General features: G+C 42.5%; 1 protein-coding gene across 2 annotated transcripts in view; it reads right to left on the bottom strand.

The window, feature by feature from the left end:
• Positions 1-3,454: 3,454 nt before the first annotated feature.
• Positions 3,455-20,723, bottom strand: part of efna2a (ephrin-A2a) — a 72,612-nt gene continuing 55,343 nt past the window's right edge. The window contains exons 2-4 of one of the 2 annotated variants that reach the window (XM_034144369.1): positions 11,500-11,792; positions 7,213-7,278; positions 3,455-5,809 (exon numbers count right to left, since the gene is read on the bottom strand). In XM_034144369.1, coding sequence (XP_034000260.1) covers positions 5,685-5,809; positions 7,213-7,278; positions 11,500-11,792 — 484 coding nt within the window. In that variant the 3' untranslated portion in view covers positions 3,455-5,684. The remainder of the gene's footprint in view (positions 5,810-7,212; positions 7,279-11,499; positions 11,793-20,723) is intronic. The other variant, XM_034144370.1, reaches the window with a different exon arrangement.

Below are 20,723 nucleotides of genomic sequence, written 5' to 3'. Positions count from 1 at the left end.
GAAGATGGAAATACCATAAATGGAAATAAAGAAGTCAACTAAAGCACACGCAGCCTACTTCCATGTTATACAGTAAGCACAATAAAACTGTAATTATATGACTTGGTAATAAATAGATTAGTTAGAAAAAACGTTTTTTTTCGGTGCAATGATCCTTTCCTTAATTATGTTGCAGCAAAGCACATTATACCTAACTTTTAGTTTAAATACATGGCCGAATTTTTTTTGATTAATTGTAATTCAAACAAGGAGGAAGGAAGGAGCTTTCTATGAGCTCTTGAACGCAGCACATGGTCGTGCGCATGTCCTGTCATATGACTCCAGAGGAAAGAGGCGCTGCTCATTTCCCCCACATGGGTGCAGCATTTACCCTTCACCCAGACCTCCCCCTCCCCTTCCCCCCTCTACTTTACATGAAGATAGACTGCTGCTGAATATTTTTCATAGTGCTTCTGAGAGGTGCTCTGAAATACGAGCCTCTAGCATTGAATCTGCTGTGTAATTCTCAAAGTTTTATGGTTTAAAGTAACCACCAAAGCCCATTCAAGGTGACTGCAAAGACACCGGGCAGAGTGCCAGCCAAGATATCAACTGACAATGTCTAAAAGCCTAGTGTTTAGTTTTTTACCCTCTCTAAGGCCAGATAAATATGTGTCCCTGTTGGGTCACCTATCGCTTAATACGTACAAGCTGAACATTTTATAACAACTCCAAATTTGCACAAGGGATGCTCCAGAGATGCCCTCTTCGAACTGCACACTGTGCCTGAATGGTGCCCAGCTCTCTCTACCCATGTATCTTTTATAGAGTCTACATAGCATGCATTATTCAGCAATAACACACGGTCCATCTGGACTCCTGTGAGTGTGTGCCTATGCATGAGTGTGTGGTCTATAGTTAACTTTCCTGCTGTGCCATTTCACCATTTCACGCCACATCCAACAGTGCTTGAAGAGCCATTAGTATTTCCTCTGTAATTACAATTATAATGTGAGTGTGTTTGACAGGGGATGTGTGTGTGAGGGAGAGTGCGAGAGGGGAAGGAAGTAGAGGAAAGAAAGAATAGAAAGTAGTGAGAGTAAGAGAGATAGATTAAGAGAATGTGTAATAGTGACTACAGATGGCACGTTCAGGATCAAGTTCTTTCATCATGCAGTTCCTCATTAATAGAGACGGAAGCGCTGCCCTAATTCCATAATTCCTAAATCATGCCAGTTAGTTGAATACGAGGAGACAAAAATACAGGGTAGAGAGGAGAATAGATTAGCCTATAGCCCGATAATGTGTCAGTGAGAGCGAGAAATCAACACAGAAAGAGATGAAGAGAGGAGAAGAACGGAGCGGGGTCGCCATCTGCATTTCCTGGGAATTCTTTTTGGTTGTTGCCAAAACCAACATCATATAGGCCAAATTTATTCTCGCCAATTAATTTCCCACGTGTACGCCAGCCAATGAAAATAGCTGGAATAATCAGGTGATTAATAAGATCTAGAAGTGAATACATGGGGATAAAACAGTGTGTGTGTGTATGTGCATGTGTTTCAGTGGCACAGCCCAGATCAGCAGTTTCCCATGATTTGAAGCAGCACATCTGTTAAATCCTGGCGCTGTTCCAGTCAGATCACACATCCATCTTTCCTCTCACAAGGATTGAGACATGGGAAGCTTTCGAGGCCTCGCTTGATGGGGCTTAATTTTACGTTAGGCCAATCCCACTGGTACCTGATAGTTGTCAGGGCGAAGAATTGGCTGACCAAGCGTGCGTTTCAACATTCACAGATAATTTCATTCCCTCGTCTCCTTTTCACTGGAATGTACTCTTCCTCCGTTTGAATTGGGCTCCCATATGAAGCAATTTGATGGAAACCAGAGACATCGATAGCCATTAGCCCGCTTTTCACAGGAGGGCCAAACATGGACAGCCAAGGTTCATCTATTATTCATGCACCTCACTTTTCCCCAAAAACAACGTTTCTGATATTCTTTTTGCACCAGCGGCAACTCAGTGGTTTCAAATAACGCTTTCAGAACAGGACTGATAAATGTTTCAAGCTATAGCACTGGCCAGTACAAGCCCTAATGGGGGGTAAGAGTCTATTGTCCATCTGTCTATTCATGTCTGGATCTAAAGAAAACCTATTGAGCTCAAAGAGGAGAGGAAATATTTCATATGCAATTTTTGGGACATTAAGCCTTTAGGCATTAACATAATTTAATGGTTTCATGTCTTGCTCAAGGACATCTGACTTTTGATAGACATACAAGTTTTGGCAAAATGGAGAAATACTTTAAATTAGTACTACATTGAAGTTCTACTTTTGTACAACTACAGAAATATTATTTAGAAAAAGGAATCAAAACTAAAAGTACGAGGTAAAAAAAAGAGACAGTGCTGGAACACACATTTGCATACCTTTCTTCTCTTATTTTTGTTTTTTAAATAATAGAAAATGTTACCTCGTCGGGCCTCAAACATTGATTAAAATTAAACAATATGAAATGATTAGAGGGTAATTCTGTTTTTGGTGGACATTTTAACAACTCATAAGTCAACTTTCTGTCCAACTGCACCACATATCCAGACTGAGCAGAAGAAAAAAACAATCATGCACCCTTTTACTCACTATATGCAAATATTAGGGGTTAAGATAAACAGTTTCTGGTACTAATTCTGCAATGAAATGTAAGTGGTCACAATCCCAAACTGTTGGTAACAACGTGTTAAATCTTGAACAGCGTATTTTAAAACCTCATCATGTGTATTTAAAAAAATATATGTTTGTGCCTTTATAAAACCAATGAAAGTGAGAGGGAGAATGGAAATGGTGTGGCTAGGATCAAATTGGGTAATTTGAGGTGAAATTACAAAGATTTAACAATTTTGGGTATTAAGGACCTCACATCATGTGTTTTTTAAGGAAAATCTGAAAAGTCAATCTTAACTATAGCTATAAAGACAATTTAGTTGAGTAAAAAGTACAATATTTCCCTCCAAATGTAGTGAAACAGATGTATGAAGTAGCAGAACATGGAAATATCTCAAGTAAAGTAAACAAACATATGTACAGTTCTTGAGGAAATGCACTTGGTTATTTTCCATCACTGAGGCCACACTGCTGGAAATCTGATGGAAACAAGAGAGGAAAGGTTATCAAGCTATTCAGTCTCCATGTTGTCAGCAGTTCAGATTAGCTGTCACATCACTGAGGGAGAAACAGCTGAAGATTGGAGAAAGTGATTTCATCTGAATAATTTCATGCTTTGACTGGCAGAGCTCAATGCTTACCATCCCAAGACTTTGACGTCAGAGGAAGATAGACTGAGCAAAAATAACACCAAGGTGCAGTCTAATATATGAATATACAATCATGTGTCCTTTGGGAAGAAAAACAAAAACCAATCAAATGAAAATTAATTCACATCTCGGCTGAAGAAATTCCACTCACTTGGATTATTTCGAGTAGACAAAAAAACAATCTTTATTTGTGTGTTTCTCTCCTCGCTCTGACTTCTGTGTTTACTTTTGACTGACTGACTTTAATGACTGAGGTCAGCTCCCACAAAAACATCACAAACAGAAAAGGAGACAAACTCATACATGACGCTCAGACCTGGAGGCATCCTACCACTACCAACCATGGATCACAAACCAGAGAAGAAGAACGATAGAAGGACAGCATCAGTGGAATAGAAGAAGAGAAAACACATTTTTTGTAATCTTCCACAGGCTATACCCCATCACTGCATCCCACACAGGAGTAATTAACAGTGATTTTAAATGCTACAAAAATAAGATGAAACAGGGAAGGAAGTGCTTCCCCTTGTTTGTGTGTGTGTGTGTATGTGCATGCCATGTCTTTGTAAATGTCTAGATCTGCATGTGCTTTTCTACAAATGCCTGTATGTGTGTGTATCTGTACAATGGTTGTCAAGTGTTTATGTATGTGTGTGTTCACAGTGCTTACTCATTATGTTCACTTCCCAACATTAAAGAAGTCTCAGTCCCATGACACACACACACACTTTCTCCTCCGATCCCTCTCTCTTTGTGCAGTTCCCTTTATAGTCATGTCCATAAATGCTCCAAAAAAATCTCAGAGGAACCGTCCCATTATCAAAGACTGTGTTCGTGTGCTTGTATATGTGTGTGCATGCGCGTTTTTGTGATGCTACCACACAAACACACACACTTCGCCTCATTTGCCACAGTCTATGCGCTTCCCTTATTGGTTTAACCCTCGGACCCAGGACCAGCTTTAGTCAGTATTTATGTCCATTGTGATCTAGCCTGGGCTCTGAGGGCTGATTTCCAGTCAGTTTCACCCTGTGGGTCCATTTATCTCACGCCCAAGCTAATCCATCAACGACCGAAAGCCAGACAGAGGAAACGGTGTGAGGAGAGAGGTTGATTATTCCTTCTTTTGATGTCGGAAAAAAGGGAGAGCACGAGAGCGGTAGCAGGGTGTTTCTGATTTTCCCCCATGAAAAAATATATCATCATTACAAACGAGATCTGAAGGTTTCACAGTGGTCATGCAACTTGAGTGTCGCCTCCTTTTGTCACCTGTTTGTCTTCGCTTCACTCTCCTCCTGCCCGCCCACACCATCCCTCAAAAAACCCCAGAGCCAGTCCGAGACAAAGGTACTGTAAGTGACCACAGTCATAATAATACAGAAAGACAAAGAGGTGGGTGACCAGTGGTACATTCATACATGAAAAAGTCATGGTTCCAAAAGTCACCCGACCCAATCGACATTAGTCAGTGCTGAATACACCTGTGCTAGCCAGGCTGTGATAAATGCTTTGTTTAGAAACATGAATAAGACAGAACACATCCCACCTGAAAATATACACCTCACCCAACCCACCCAGAACTACACACACCCCACCCTCCCTCTGAAACAGGCTATGATTATACTTGTCATTTTAAATGTGTATAGTTTTTTATATCACACTGCTGTAAACTGAGTCTAAACACATATTCCATTACATTTCCCATATGGCCGTCGTCATTTAAATCTGTGCCCACATTGTCTACCCTTTCTTTTTTCTGCAGGCCAGGTCACTTTCCTCCTCTCCATCTCTACACGTTCGCTCTGGTTCTCGCTGTACTTGGACCTGGTCCAGGTAGTATAGAATTCCAATTACAATGCAAGCTTGGCCACTTCCAATTCTTGGTTTGACAATGGGATAGCAATGTGAGAAAAATCCAATTTTTGTGCATCCAGGCCTATCGCTTAATGCATCCTGCCGTGATTGGATGATAGGAATTGCGCTGGAACGACAAATTTAATCATAGCCGCGGCTACATCTACCCCATCAGTGGCCAAGAGTCAATAGACAAATCAAAAGGACCCCTTGATATGAGTGCAGAGTCATTCCCCTTGTGTTTTTCAGCCGAGAGTCGCTGTTCCACCCAGACTTCAGGGATCAGGGATGGAGCGCAGCTTCCCACACAGCTGGAGCCCCAACCCTCTCAGCCAGGCCGGGGGACGGTGTCCGTGGCTGGGCCATAGAGGGGGCTGGCAGTGGGGGTGGTTGGTGGTCGTATAGAGGTGGAGGTGGGAGAGGGGGGAGGGGGGGACGGAGACAGAGGGCTTCCCTGAGGGGTGGTGGATTTAGAGGGACAGCCAGCCCAGCCCAGCGACCCTGGGTGGGAGCTCCAGGAGGAGAGGGAGAGGGGTCACAGCCAGGAGAAGACTCCCAGGAGCAGAGAGGCCAGAACAGCTAACAGGGCCACGGACCCTGGCCTCCGGCACGGACCTCCGTCAGTCAGGAAGGGCTCCGGAGAATCATATCCCGACCCATCTGAAACAGAAAACGAGAGAAACGACAAAACATCTGAACTGAGAGAGACACACAGACAGACACCAAGACAAGACAATCTAAAACAAAGGGAATAGAGGAGGGAGTGGATTTACAGAAAGACAAAAGGGTAGACAAGTGGAACTATTACGGGGGGAGGGAAATGTGGAAATGGAGTGACAAACCACAAAACTCTCACGCTTCAAAAGCCAGGAAAAATGGCAGGGAGTAGACGAGAGAGAGGGATGAGGGGAGAGGAAGGGGGAGAAGACGACAGCAACTGAGCTCTGCAGGGGGTTTAACCAACCTAATTACAGTTTAATCACAGAGACTCAGAATCTGGAGCAGCTGACACACACACACACACACACACACACACAAAGACACACATCCTCTCACACACATGTGCTCACAGCTCCGCCAGTGACAATATTTCACAGATGAGATGGAAGTTGCATGTCAGACAGATTGCTTTAAGAGCACAAAAAAGCAGAATAAATGACAGAATAAAAGAACGTATGTTGTTTCAGTAATTATGGAGGAGAAGAGATGTTCCTTCCCCCTTAGCGAGAGATGGAATGATTTGAGTCTGGAAAGCTTACGAAGATCTTCAAAGCCGTGTCATTATCTAGGGAGACGTGTTTCTAGCCAGCTTTGATTCTTTAGTCAGGCTTAGGTTGAAAACTCATGAGGAAGAATCCGCCTTTGAAAAGTCTTACAGGTAGATTTCTTTAAGATAAGGCAGGTGTAAGTGGAGCGCCACAATCTGCTCCCCATATATTCTTGAGTTCTTTTGAAATGGCACTATCATCGGCCAACACTGTGTGAGTACTGCGTCCTGTCAGAGGAAGCTATTTTCAAAAGAGTATATCTTATCAGGCTGCATGCTGTTCGGAAGAAAAGACTCTTTTTCCACAAGCCTGATGCATAAGGAGAATTTTATTAAGAAAAATATGAAGTGTCTATTATTAGATTAGGCTTCTACAGTATGCGATGGGTTTATTATTAGATTGCTCTCTTGTTTCTTATGAGCGAATGCAGCCAGCAACGTTTTAACGGAGCACTTTCAGCCTGCTTTCTTTCTACAAGGACAGAAGGTCTCCCTCACACCCACTGTGATGTGATGTGATTTGATGTGAAGTGCGTATGCCACTTTGTGCTTTTGTGTGCATGCGCCTGTGCTCACTTGTGTGTGCTCGTATGTGTGAATGTGTGTGTGTGAGTGAAAGGTGTTAACGTGTTGCCTGGCTGGTCTGTGAATCAGAGCAGAGAGTGTTGCTGGGGCAATCTATCAGACCTCTTATTCCCCTCTAATTTTACTTTGATAGCCAATCTGGACCTTTTTGCGCATTGGGTCTCAAGGTGTGTGTTTGTGTGTGTGTGTGTGTATTTAAAGCGTGACTTACCTGGAGGTCTGACATACACCTTCAGCTTTAGACATGCTCGCCCCACGTGGTTTGGGTGAGGAGACGCTGTTAAAAAAGCAGAGATTGAAAGAGGAGATTAGTTGAGAGATAAAGCGATTTGTGCCGCTGATTGAACTCCTAAAGTCATTTAACACTTGTGATATTAGGCTCATAATCAGGTGAGGGCAAAGACACTAGTGTAAACATACCATTTGACCTGTTTTTATTTAAAGATGTATGTCTTTTTGAATGAATAAGGATCAGATTTGGGGTATGAGAATTTTATAGAAAGACAGCATTGGTTTGGGTTTTTTAATGGGATTCTTTATACAATAAGCAAAAAAGGATACCCCAGCCTTATACTAAGGTCACCTAGCTAAATGCCTTTATCCGTTCAGTTGATATTTTAAAAAGTGGCGCCTGTTCTCAAACTAATTTAATACTATTCATATTACCACAAAACAGCTGACACAAGCTGAACCCGGGGCTTTCAAGGTCCCTCAGGAGTCTGACAGGAGGGTCATAGGTTGGATTCCCACAGCAAATCAACACCAAACTTTCATTGAACCCCAATTATTTTTAAGCCACCATGCCTATTTATGGGACGGCAGGAAGAAACAAGACATCCTTAGTTAATCACAGATACAATGAAAATCATTACACGGCAGAATGTTCTATTTGTTACATGAATAAATATATTGGTCTTTTTTTCTTCTTGTAAAATCAGTAAGTAATAATACAGCAAGCAGAACACAAATACACTTCTGTAATTGAAATTAAAATGTCAGAGGTGGTAAATGAAGGGAAGGTATTATTAAAAAACACTCGCTTGTCATAATTTGACATGAATGTAATCATTTAAGCAGCCTATTACTTTCTTGATGACATTTATTGCTTCAAGCAGCCGGAGAGTTTCTTATTTTAAGGCCTTTCAAGTTCTCTTAAACCCATGCTCCCGAGCTCATGAGCTCCCGTAAACACTCTGAGCTCTTCAGGCTATGTAAATAAGTCTTTGAGGGATCAGCTCACACACTTGGATTCAGTCACAGTCACATTCATACCTAGGGGAAATACCGGCTCTTCCAATCCACCTGACTTGAATGTCTAAGGAATTGGAAAGGAAATGCATTCAGACTCCCCACAGACGCAGGTCCTCCTTGCTGTGAGGTGACAGAGCTAACCACTGAGCTACACCGGCTGAATGTTAAAAAAGTGACTGTGATTCAAACTTCAAAGTATAGTAAATTAAATTGAATCAGGTTTCAGCCCCAATTCCCTCTGATGTGAAATAGAGCTGGAGACCTTAAAGCAGATGGTGACCAAATCTTTGACCGCTTGCACATGCGGGGGGTGCACACACACACACACACACACACACACACACACACACAAACACACATATATGCCAGGATGTGCACACACACACACACACTGGTGCTTGCAGACGTGTGTGTGGAGACCTATTGGCCTTCTCCCTTGTGGAAGTCCGTATAGCCAGAGCCCCGTGTGACCCCGGAGAGGACCATCATCAGGATCTGCAGCGCACAGGAAATAAATCTGACCCTTCCTGTGACCCTCTCCTCCCTCACTTTCTGTCCACTACTCCTCCCTCCCTCTCTCTGCCCTTCACCTCCTTTAACCTTTTATCCCTTCCCTGTAGCCCCCCTTCCTTTGCCTCAAATTTCTTCAAATCATCCACCTAGAAACTGTATCTTGGTCACCTATGAAACCTGGCAAGCTATGAAACAAACTTTCTCTCCTGCTGCGTCCCTTTGTTTTGGTTCCCCTGCTGCTTCACTGACAAATGGCTACATTTTGGTGACAAAGTGCTAAGTGGAAAGATATCCCCCATCCCCTCCATCCACCCGTTGTTTCTTTTCTCTGTGACCTCTACAAATGTTGACTTTTGTCCTTTCTTGAAAGCCTTATCAGCTCTTCCAGTGCCTCTGTTTCCCAGCACATCCACAATCGAGCCTCTGCTGAAAAAAGCCATTGAAAATCACTCAACCTCATCAGATGGCAGCTGGGAGAAGTAAGGGGTGGAGCAGACCTGTCAACATGTCAACCTCACGACAAATACACAAACCAACGTGCACACACAGGCACACACTCACACAGGTTTGGCCGCACATCCCCATCACAGATCAATATTATCCACAAAAATGCCACACAAATAACATCAACTCATTTGAATGGATGGGTGGTTAGAATGTCAAAATGCCTTTGTAGTTCCACATCATTACCGACCTGTGCGTGTGTGCTTGTGTGTGTGTGTGTGTGTGTGTGTGTGTGTGACTGTGTGTGACTGTGTGTAAGAGCTAGTGAGGGACGGTGAAAGACAAAACATGCAGGGTTGTCAGTCAGGATGATGGACATGGCCTTTCACGGACTCACAATCACTTGACAACTGACCCCACAACCAGTCCTCCCCCCATAACACAAACACACACATACACACACACACACACACTCCAATCTTGTGGACTACACATTCCCCTCAGGGGTCCCAGAAAGACAATACTATAGTCAGCAACTATACAACTCTGGAGGGGCCCTGTCCATCCTTACATGAGGCTGAAAACAAAAGTGTGTGTGTGTGTGTGTGTGTGTGTGTGTGTGTGTGTGTGCGTGCGTGCGTGGACTGGGAAAAGTGCAGTAGGACATCGGGTGGCTGTTATCTTCGCCTCTTTGGCTCTGTGACTCTCGCCTGCTGTGTCTTTGTGACAGTGTGGACAACAGAATGGGGCGATTAAGTATCTGCAAATACTGTGCTGTGTGTGTGTGTGTGTGTGTGTGTAAGTGCTCATTAATAAAAGTAAATAAATCAAATAGTGATGGAGGGAACTCATTAAATATACACATAATAGAGACTCTTTAAATGGTGTCACTGCATTCGAAAGAAATATTACAACAAATTGAATCTATATCTGCCAAGGACTATTTGTTTGCCTTTGCTGATCACTCCAGCCGATGACCGAATAAGGACAGTATTACTGTAAGGTCAGATTCTGTACCCAAGGGCAAAAAACTCCATCAAGAGATATGTCCCACTTGTATGCCGGCCTGAAACTGATGGAAGAGGACCCTTATCCCATTATGTGTCACGGCGAGAATGCATCATCTCCTACTGAAAGGTTAAGGTCAGCTGTCAGTCAGCAGAAACACAGCTGGGAAATGAAGAGACCAGCACCGGGCGCACAGTGGCTGACATGCCATAGGATCATTTTCTATGTGATAAATTCTGAAAAAGATACCAAGAGCAGGTAAGGTTTGGTATGACTTTCAGAGAGTTAACACAAAACTAAACTGGCTAGAAGTGGACCTTTTAAATTGGTTTTAAAGAAAAGTCATTTTATAAGAGATATAGGAGAGAAATAATGAACTACTATAGGATGGCTTTTTGTAAATGAGTTTCAATCCTCAACTGACAAGGCGGTGACAGACTAAAAACTTTGTTCAAACACTTACAGAAACCTATGCATACATTCTCCTAACATGTGCTTTCTTGTGATTTTGTGAATTATGACTGTGTTCTCTCAGAAGAGTCATTTACTTTCCACACATTCTCCCTTCTGGTGTGCCACTTCAAACAGTGAAATGTTTTGTCACAAGCCCGCAGCAGCTCTTAGAAAAAAGTGGCACTTCTCTGTGCAGTGACAGAAAGTTTAGGCATTGACAGGAAAGCTTTTGAAAGTCAATTTAACGTGCTTTTCTGCGATTACTCACTGATCTTGCACTAAACAGTCCGGATGGGGTAAATCTATTCCATCCATCTGGCACAGCGAGCAGCTGAAAACAATGTTTAAGAGTAATTTGAAGCTACTACTTGTCCCCATGCCTGGTGCGCGAATGATAGCTTTTTAACTGTTCAGAAAAACAGTCTCAGGGGGTAAAGCCCATCTGCGATAGTAATGCATCGCTTGTTGAAGTGAGCAGAGACATCAATACAGCTAATATAAAAATGATTACAAACTACGCCTGGTGACATTTTTACCACTTTGCTGAGCACACCACTTATGATCGCGACAGATGCAGAGAGATACATCAAGAAAAACAGAGTGAGAGATTAAGGGGAGCGACTGAGAGATGGAAGGTGTGTGTGTGTGCCCGTCAGTGGGTGTGTGTTGTGTTTGAGAACTCTCTCAATCAACTTATCTTGATTGCGTATTTACATATCGTTTATAAAAATCATAGTTTGGCTAACACGCAAGCAAAGACACATTCACATGACAAACACTCTCTACTCAATGTCACACAGAAACACACACTGCCTGGCTGATAACCTACAGATGTAGTAGTACTCGTGTCCAGGCCTGAACTCAAAGCCCAGGGAGAAGGGAGTGAAGAGCTGGAACTTCTCCGAGAAGCGCAGGGGCCCGTCGGGGCCGCTGGGACGGTTGCACTCCCAGCGCTTGAAGCCACGCATCCTGTGCTGGCAGGAAGTGTAGCCCTCGTGGTTGACCATGAACAGGATGTAACGCTCCATGCGCCCGTGGGACGGAAGGCCCTCGTAGTAAGGGCAGTAGATGTCCAGGTAGTCGTTAATGTTCACTGCCACCCTGTACTCTCCGTGCCAGAACCTGCAAGACACAGAGCAAACAATGAATACAAACTTCTTCATGAATATAAATACTCACAAACAGTCTCAAGGATACACAGAGAATCAGTTTACAGGGGTGAGAAGGCTTCGGGAAAAGTTTACTGAGGTGTAATGAGATACTGTCAAGCTTGTTTTAAGAAGAAAATCTTTCCATACATCCAGCACAATACTATGAATATTTACTAGTTGTATTGGATTTCTGTATGATTGCACAGCATACAGAGAACAGCCCTGAGTGTCCACTTAGTTCAGTCATGCTGTGGCCGTAATTATATGCAATCTTATCCTCGCTGTGAGGACATTTATGTGCCTGAACATCTCCAGAGGGAGATCTGAAAAAGTCAGCTCCAATAAAGCAACCTTTGGAGACTCCACGCATTGCTCAAGGACGCTTCAACAAATGCTTTCTGATAGAGGGTCATCAAACAACCTGAGTCATTTCAAACTGCAGCAAAAATTCAAACCCGGAGGATGCTTTTTTTTCGATTTAATAAACAAGAGGAAAATGAAAAAAAATCAATAACAATCCCTCTGTTTACGCCATAAAACCTCGCATGGTAACCCAATTTAATTTAAATAAAGCTTGCCGAGCTATGCTTCATGGGAATTATTAGCATGTGAGGAATATTTTTTTGCACTGAGAGCCTTCTCCTCAGATACTCAAGAGAAGTGGGTCATGTGATGGTAGAGAGCGCACATTATTATCCCTCAGCCCCTAAAGCAGAGTATAGATTCTGTGGTGAATGCCCACTTAGCACCGTACACATCGGATCACCGAGGGTAGGCATGGTGAAAAGAAGTGGGTCAGAGGTTACTGGAGAAGAAATATTAGTATATGCACACATTGTCCATGGTATACATTGTGTTAGATGTCCTTGTTATGTTTCTGCTTCTGGCACTTAGTCAAAGAGCTTGTGTTCTAATAATGCATGGAGCATATGGATTCATAATATGGAGCTTGAACCCAGTTGGAGGCTCCCCAATCGCTTTTCAGACTGAAGGCAGTTAGAGTATATTAAAAAACATATGGCTGCTTACATTATACTACATATGTTTATAATTTTAAACTCACTGGAGTGAAACAGTCTCTCTTAAGGATAAAGCAACCGATATTCTATATTTTTGTTATTGTCAACAAATGCCATTAAACGATTAAAACCAACAATATGGAGCCTCTCTCTCTCTCTCTCTCTCCATACTCTATGGCTTCAACAATGTGGGTTTGGCTGTTATATATCTTATGAATGAGATTCTGGATATACATCTTCCTTAAAACGAATACATTTGTATCTTAAAAAGCAACTACGCATTATAGTTTTTAGCAAATTAGTTATTGTATATCTCCCTTCAGGCTACCCACACAATACTTGATAGTTAAATCAATTGAATTGCTGGTTTTGGTCTGTTTTTTGACAAAAAGATCATAGGAATAGCCCAAGAGCTTAATATTTACCGTGTGGTAACCTATTAGCAACATTTTACTAAAGCTTAACTCGTATTTTTTCACATTTAACGCTGAGTCAGGGCTCGAAATTGTAGTATTCGTCCAACCACAACAGTGTTTCATGTATAATGTTGCTTTCATATCAGCCCCCTGCTGTGAAATAATACAATACATCAGTGTTTTTTTTTAATATTTGATATTTTTAGATATTTTATTTACCAGCACTCCATAAATAATATATCCCAAGGGTTTGACTTGATAATCTTTTTTATTTGTTTGCATCTCTATCAACCCACGCTCATTCAAAATTCAAGTCTCACTCTTCAGAAAGCCATCTAACATATCAGATGACTGTTTGAAATTCATCAGCGTGACATCCCTTTGCGGGCATGTGCACACGCCTGCGTCGATAGAGGACGCCTAAACTAGCGCTCATCATGAATATAATCAATTTAATTTCAGATGTTTCACAACGACAGCATTTCTTAAATTCAGCTGCAGCACATTAGCAAATCTTGTTTCTCGAAGCTCGGTAAATTTGAGCAGCAGGAAAATGTCTTCGATCAATGCCCCGTAAACAGTTGTTGGGCAATCTCGACGTCTCAGGGGGCGCACACACACAGACTGAGCTTTTTAAACAAATTCATCATCTTCCCCCTCACCTTGGCAGTAATTGATTGCCTGGAATGAAGACATTTTTGGTCTAAGCACTTTTGGTTAGTGGGATATTTAGCTTTGGGACAAATTATCCCTCCAACGGCAACCCTATCTCTCTCCCAGAGGGCAAATCAGGAAGTGAGTTAGATGTGAAATGAGCGCCTTCATGCTTCGGTGCCCTATCAGAGCGAGTTTTGCAGGTTCTAAAGGGATCCTTGAACAGATCATTTAGAAGCATTGATCCACTGGGGAGCTCCTCTCGGCTCTCTCTGCTCCCAATCAACTCTGATTAACAACTAAAGGGGGAAAGCAGCGAGAGAAACAGAGAGAGGGATGCACAGAATGAGAATAAAAAGAACAGAGCGGAGGGAACAGAGAGAGTATGGGAGGAATATATATACGTGCAGAATAAGGACAAAAGCTATCAGAAAGAGGAGGGAGGGGGACGGAGAAGGATAACAAGACTGCATGAAATTAAAGTAAAACAAGACAGACAGAGGAGAGAAAGGCAGAAAGAAGGAGTAGAAGAGGAGGAGGAGGCCAGCTGGAGGAAGAGCAGATGGAGTTTTTTTATTTCAATTTGTACCACTGTGCTTTTTCATCTGAGACAAATGTGCTCTGCTTATTGATTGTGCACTGATACATTTATGGATGCCTACCATCTGAGTATTAGTTTGGGCATATACGATGGAATGTATGTAGTGCATGTGTGTGTGGGTGTGTGTATGTGTGTGTGTGTGTTTTGGTTCAATCATAGCTTGGAAGGAAAAGTATGTCTCCATGAGTGAGGATGCTCAATTCAAGAAAGGGCTAATGTGCCAGGATACATTAGGTTGTATTAAGCCACTCAGCGCCCTGCCCTGCTCCTGTGACACTGTCTGCATTACTAATATGCCCAGCTGAGAGGAGAGTGTGTGTGTGTGTGTGTGTGTGTGTGTGTGTGTGTGTGTGTGTGTGTGTGTGTGTGTGTGTGCGTCCCCCGTTTCCCTCCTCTGCGCTGGTATACAGTTAATGTCGGTGTGCAGTTGTGTGTGGATGTGTGTGTGTGTGTGTGTGTGTGTGTGTGTGTGTGTGTGTGTGTGTGCGTCCCCGTTTCCCTCCTCTCTGGCTGCGTGTCATTTGGAATTAAACTCGGGAGCTGCAGCAGCGAAAAAGACATTGGAATGCACTCACACTTACGGCATGTCTCTTCCTCATAGAGCTTATGTGTGTGACGTCTGTGTGTGTCGTTAGTGGAGGTTTTGGTGTGTCTCTCTTTCATTTTACCCCCTTCATTATTTAAGCGCCATCAAACCTATTAGAGACATCATAATACTCTGGGATATGCATGAAGCTGCCATAACACTAACAAAAAGTGACAATCAAAATGTATTGTAGAGTGTTTGACTATGATGTTCATTGACACTGCGTGAAATCCAACTATCTGCCCGATTATATACCTCAAGGGGGAAAATATACTTTTCTTTTCACTGGGATTGTCTAATTTTATGACACACAATAATCTATCCCATCATAAAAACGTAATAAACGCCATGATACAGTGGAAGTGGTGGAAAAAGTATGTATTATCAGCTAAATGTACTTAAAGTATCAAAAGTACTCGTTGTGCAGAATGCTTCTTATAAATGTGTTGTACAGAATATTATATTATTCCGATGTTATCACTAGAAAATACATATAAGAGTTTTAATGTTGTTCTTCGTCAATATGGAGCAGATTTAGGAAAGCACTGAGTAAATCACTAGTGAATAGTATAATAGGTAAACATGTGTTTGTGTGAAAAGTATCTACAAGTGTGCAACAAAACGTCTCGTTGGAGATACGTCATTGTCCATTTGATTCTTCCATTTCGTTCCGGGTACGACATGATGTCAAGCCGTACCCGGAACGAAATGGACCAATCCGTGGAGCCGTTATGTTACGTCCGCGGAGCCGTTACGTTAAGCCCCCGCTGATTGGTCCAAATTGACCAATCCACGGACTTCCTCACACACACCTCTGTGTGCAGGGAGCAGGCAGCTCAGCTGATTTCTCCTCCCTGGCTGCAGGCTGATAACAGACAGTTGGGATCGCGGCGAAATTCTCTCTGCAGACCCATTCTCACAGCGTTTATCAACCTTTTTCTTACTCAATATCAAGCCACACTTATTGTTTTTACTTCGGATGTGAGTTTGTGTGTGCTCAGGATGAGTTTGGCTGTGTTTCGCTATGTATCCTAAACAAGGAAACAACACCTCCACGGAGCTCAGCGCGATTCACAACGTCCCGACCAATCAGAGCACACTGTGCTCACAGGGAGGGTGAGGGCTGGAGCTTTTGGAGCTACAACGAGCCGTGAAATTCAGTGAATACACGTAGTTTACAGAGATGCTGTATGAGAAACCAATGTGAGTTTGGAAAAATGCACAGTATAAATCTATTCTAGTAGACCTCAACAATGGAATTATGATCAGTGGAAATGGCCATGACATGGGCCCTTTAACATAATTATTAGAAGCAGCATATAGTTGAGTTTGGCGTCTAGGCTCGGGCCTCATCACTCCACAGATATACATAGCACGATGAGTGATGATTAAATAACTAACCCCCAGAGCCTACAGGTGGAAGCTGGGGTGGTGGTGGGGCAGGCGAGCAGCAGCGACGTGGTAGTAGCTGCAGCAATAGCAGCAGCAAGCAATGCATAGAGAGAGATCTGGCAGGTTCAATAGAGCGGCACATTAAGGAGACTCTGTTTGGTTGGTTGTAGAGTGGCAAGGGGCGTTATGTATGAATGCTGCATAAGTGCTCGAGTTGACTGCCTGAACTAGCTCGCAGGCTTCGCCCCATTTCAGAAAAATGAAGTGAAGTACAAACTAGCAGAAAATGGAAATAATCAAGTCAAGTAAAAGCACCCCAAAATGATACTTAAGTTCATTACTTGAGTAAATGTACTCAGTTACATTCCACCACTGTAGTAGACTAAGTACAGTGCAAAATAAAAAAGTTCCACTAATTCTTTAACAAATTCAGCGGGATAAGAAACCGTGTACATACTTCTTATTTTCTGGGTGAGAAATCCTGATTATCTTTCTTTTCCAGAAAAAAATGGACTTTCTGTATTTCTGGCATATTGACAGTCATTATTATTCCTCCACACACAACTAACAAAAGGAGGAAAAACCTGATAATTAAATTCAGGGAGGACAGAAAATTATTTAATACTATATTTTGATTTCAATCCTAGCAGAGTTTTGATGAAAAAAAGCATTATACAAAAAAATGACCATAAAACAGATTGCTGTTGAAGGGCACTGTGTTCAGTACACCTTATTTTTCCAGTTGTCTGTTCCGCAGCTTGAAGCAATTTCTTTTTAATATTGTCAGTGTGTAAACCTGTGCAATATTTTATGATGGTTTGCTTAGTCCCTAATCCCCTGATGTCTCACAGATTCTCCTCACTCTTTCACTGCGATTGAATTGTGTGGTGAGGTTAGTCAGAGGCAGCCGAAAGGACTCGGCTTTTGGCTGCTGGATCTCAAATACATGTACAAATCTCTTACTGAGGTTTTATGGTATTGTGAACGCAGGTCAGGCTGAAAAGAAAATAGAAACTGAGAAGTTTAAAAATTGAAATGAAAGATTAAGGGGAAAAAATAATGGGAGCCTTAGTGTGCGTCAATGTAAGTACTGTAGATGTACGTACAGTAAAAGTGTGTGTGTCTGTGTGTAGTGGACTCTTCTTAGTATTCTGGTAACTCTGAGTCATCAACATCAACTCTCTCCGCATGGCTGTGATCAAAGCTTGTTGGAGAAGCCTCGGATGTTTACCATACCTGCCTGCGTCCTAAACAGCAGGCCGGATCAACCGACACATCAAAGGACGCCTCGCTGTCTCTCACTCCTCACTATGTCACCCCTCGCTCCATTCAGACATTTCATTTTTTTTAGCTGCAGCTTTTCTTGATCTCCCTCCATCACTCAGACTGCGGAAAAAGTACAGAAAACACTGCTCTAGGCGCGGGACGTCAGTCAACAAAAACTGCTTTCCAAACTCCATCGTGTTTTTGGATCAAAATATGCTTCAAAGGGAAGCTCGGAGAAATGCATCGATGCAACGCTTCGACCTACTGGGTTTGGCAAGGTCGGGAAAACATCCTTGTAAACAAAAAAAAAACACTGACAACTTTTCCTTTTCCAATGTGTGCTGTTTTTTTGCAATGCCCTATATACTGTATGTGTGTTATTATTTGGATAAATTATTAAATATACTCCTTCCTCCATTGTAACAAGCGTCACCCTGTTCTGTTGCATCAAGCACAGAGACTGGCCCTAAAAAACAACGACAGACTGAGTTGTTTCAGCAGGTGCCCCAAAAACAACAGATGCTTATGTTCAAATGACAGAGTCTTGAGTGGCTGCAGTAATTAGAATGGATGGATGAGTCAACAAAACACTACTTTAACACGGGACACAGCTGTTCAACGACCAGTCACTTCCTAAACATCACCACGTGTTTATTAGCATAAGCATGACAACAAAGCTTCCACTACAGGACATTTCTGCACATTAATTGGTAGGCAGTGGCACACACCCATGATGATTGGGTCTTCATTTTCTTAAACTGTGGAGGATTTCTTGCATATAGGAACGACCAAGAGCAGGTGGTGCCATTCATATTCTGCGCTAGCATGATGCTACATTCCTGATCAACTGTATTGGTAATACCGAGCCTATAACGTATCATATTCCCACAAAGGCAATTCAAATGATACTTTTCAAATGTTTTATGAGGGAGGAAAAGCACTCTGGGCTTTTTAGCTGAGTGAAACTGAATGTTAACATAACCTGTGTTTATTTAGAAAAATCCTTAAACCAGAATCCCACGGTAAATAACAAGCAACACAACCATTTGCATATCCCAGTGAAATCAAACTTCTTATTCTCTTTGATAGTAGAGAAAAACATATTGCTTAGTATCCACATTTCTCCATGATTCTTGGAAGAAGGAGTCAAGAAGAGCAAGTGGAGGAACCAGCTGTGGATCAATTTCCATCTTTTAAACATGCGATCTTCACTCTTGCAGTTCGAAGTTCGGAAACTTTTGTTGCTAACTTCTACCTGCAGGCACTGTGGGTAATACTTTCTCGAAGCACTTTGAGTCTACTCCTGCCTTATTAAATGTGCTAAATAAATAAACATCATCATTCTCTTATTGACAGTAATGGACATCCGGTAGGCTCTCACCACACACCAACACGGAGAGATTGCACCATCATCACCGGCTAATTACGGTCAATTCCAGGCCCAGTTTAAAAGGGAAATATGGAGTCCTTTGAATGTGAAATTTCAAATTAAGCATCTGAAACATGCACAATTTCACCTCATTTTGGTTTTTGGCAGGAAGAAAACGTAGGTAGCCTCAATCACGTTGCTCTCTCTGTCTGCAGCGCTGATGTCTCTCCAATTAACTCCACATTACACTCCGTTTATATTCCTCCATCTTCATCTTCTCCTGTCTCTTGCTCCCTTTTCTCTTTCTTTCGCTCAATCTTCATCGCTTCTCCTTTCAGATTCATTTATTCGCTCTGCTTTTTCTTTCTCTCCAGGAGCTCCATCTTTTGACATTGTTACTTTGCCTTATTCTCAATCTTCATGAGTCTAATTCTTGGTTCAGTTTTCTCTTCCTTAGTCTCTCCTCTGTCTTAAATTTCTCCCCCCATATTCGAGCATTTTCACTTCCCCCCACCTTGCCTCCTAGTGCTTAAAATTGATACACACACACACACACACACACACACACACACACACACACACACACACACACACACACACACACACACACACACACACACACCACACACACACACACACACACACACACACACACACACACACACACACACACACACACACACACACACACACACACACACACACACACACACACACACACACACACACACACACACACACACACACACACACACACACACACACACACACACACACACACACACACACACACACACACACACAGCTTTTCTCTCAGCAGGAGATGTTCCTTTCTCATGCTGTCATCTCTGCCTGAGCCTCCCGCTGCATTGCTGCTGAAGCTTTCTTAGGTATATGGGGCAAAGAAAATACTTCCCCCTACACAAACACATGGTGAGAAACATAACTGCACATATACAGTATGACTATGCACATAAATATAGAATACCAGGGCTCATGTATATATATATATATATATATATAAACACATTACACATTCATTCAGAACATACAGTACACAATGGAATTGGTGTACAAGGAAGAACTCGGATTCATAATCAACGCTGTTTAATTATGCAAATTCGCTCTTGATCCTCACTTACTACGTAAACACACGCACACAAACACTGACAACAAGAAATATCCCAAACAAAACACATCAATATGATACATCACACACTGCAGCAACCGTCACACACTCACATTCCCGAGCTCAAGTTTTGTTTTGTTTGGAGTTCCACATCTGTCACTCTGAATGATGTCGCCCGTGGATCAGCGCGGTGACATTCAGCACTTCTGAAAGGTTATTATGTATTTCTTCAAGACGGGCAACACGGACCCCCTGGGGATTAACCGCCGCCTCTGCCAATCCCTGGCAAATTCACACACACACACACACTGTCACACACAAACATGCGCCCCATCATACATGCAGACAACCCGACACCCACTGCACTGAATTAACATAACAAAACCTGTCAGGAAAGAATCTCCAGAAAACCCCCGGAAGGGTTATTGTCACCTTGCTGATGTGGTAGCAAAAACAAAAAAAGATTGGAG

This window comes from Trematomus bernacchii, unplaced genomic scaffold, assembly GCF_902827165.1.
Source record: "Trematomus bernacchii unplaced genomic scaffold, fTreBer1.1, whole genome shotgun sequence".
Taxonomy (NCBI): domain Eukaryota; kingdom Metazoa; phylum Chordata; class Actinopteri; order Perciformes; family Nototheniidae; genus Trematomus; species Trematomus bernacchii.
This window is presented reverse-complemented; position numbering and strand designations above follow the sequence as displayed.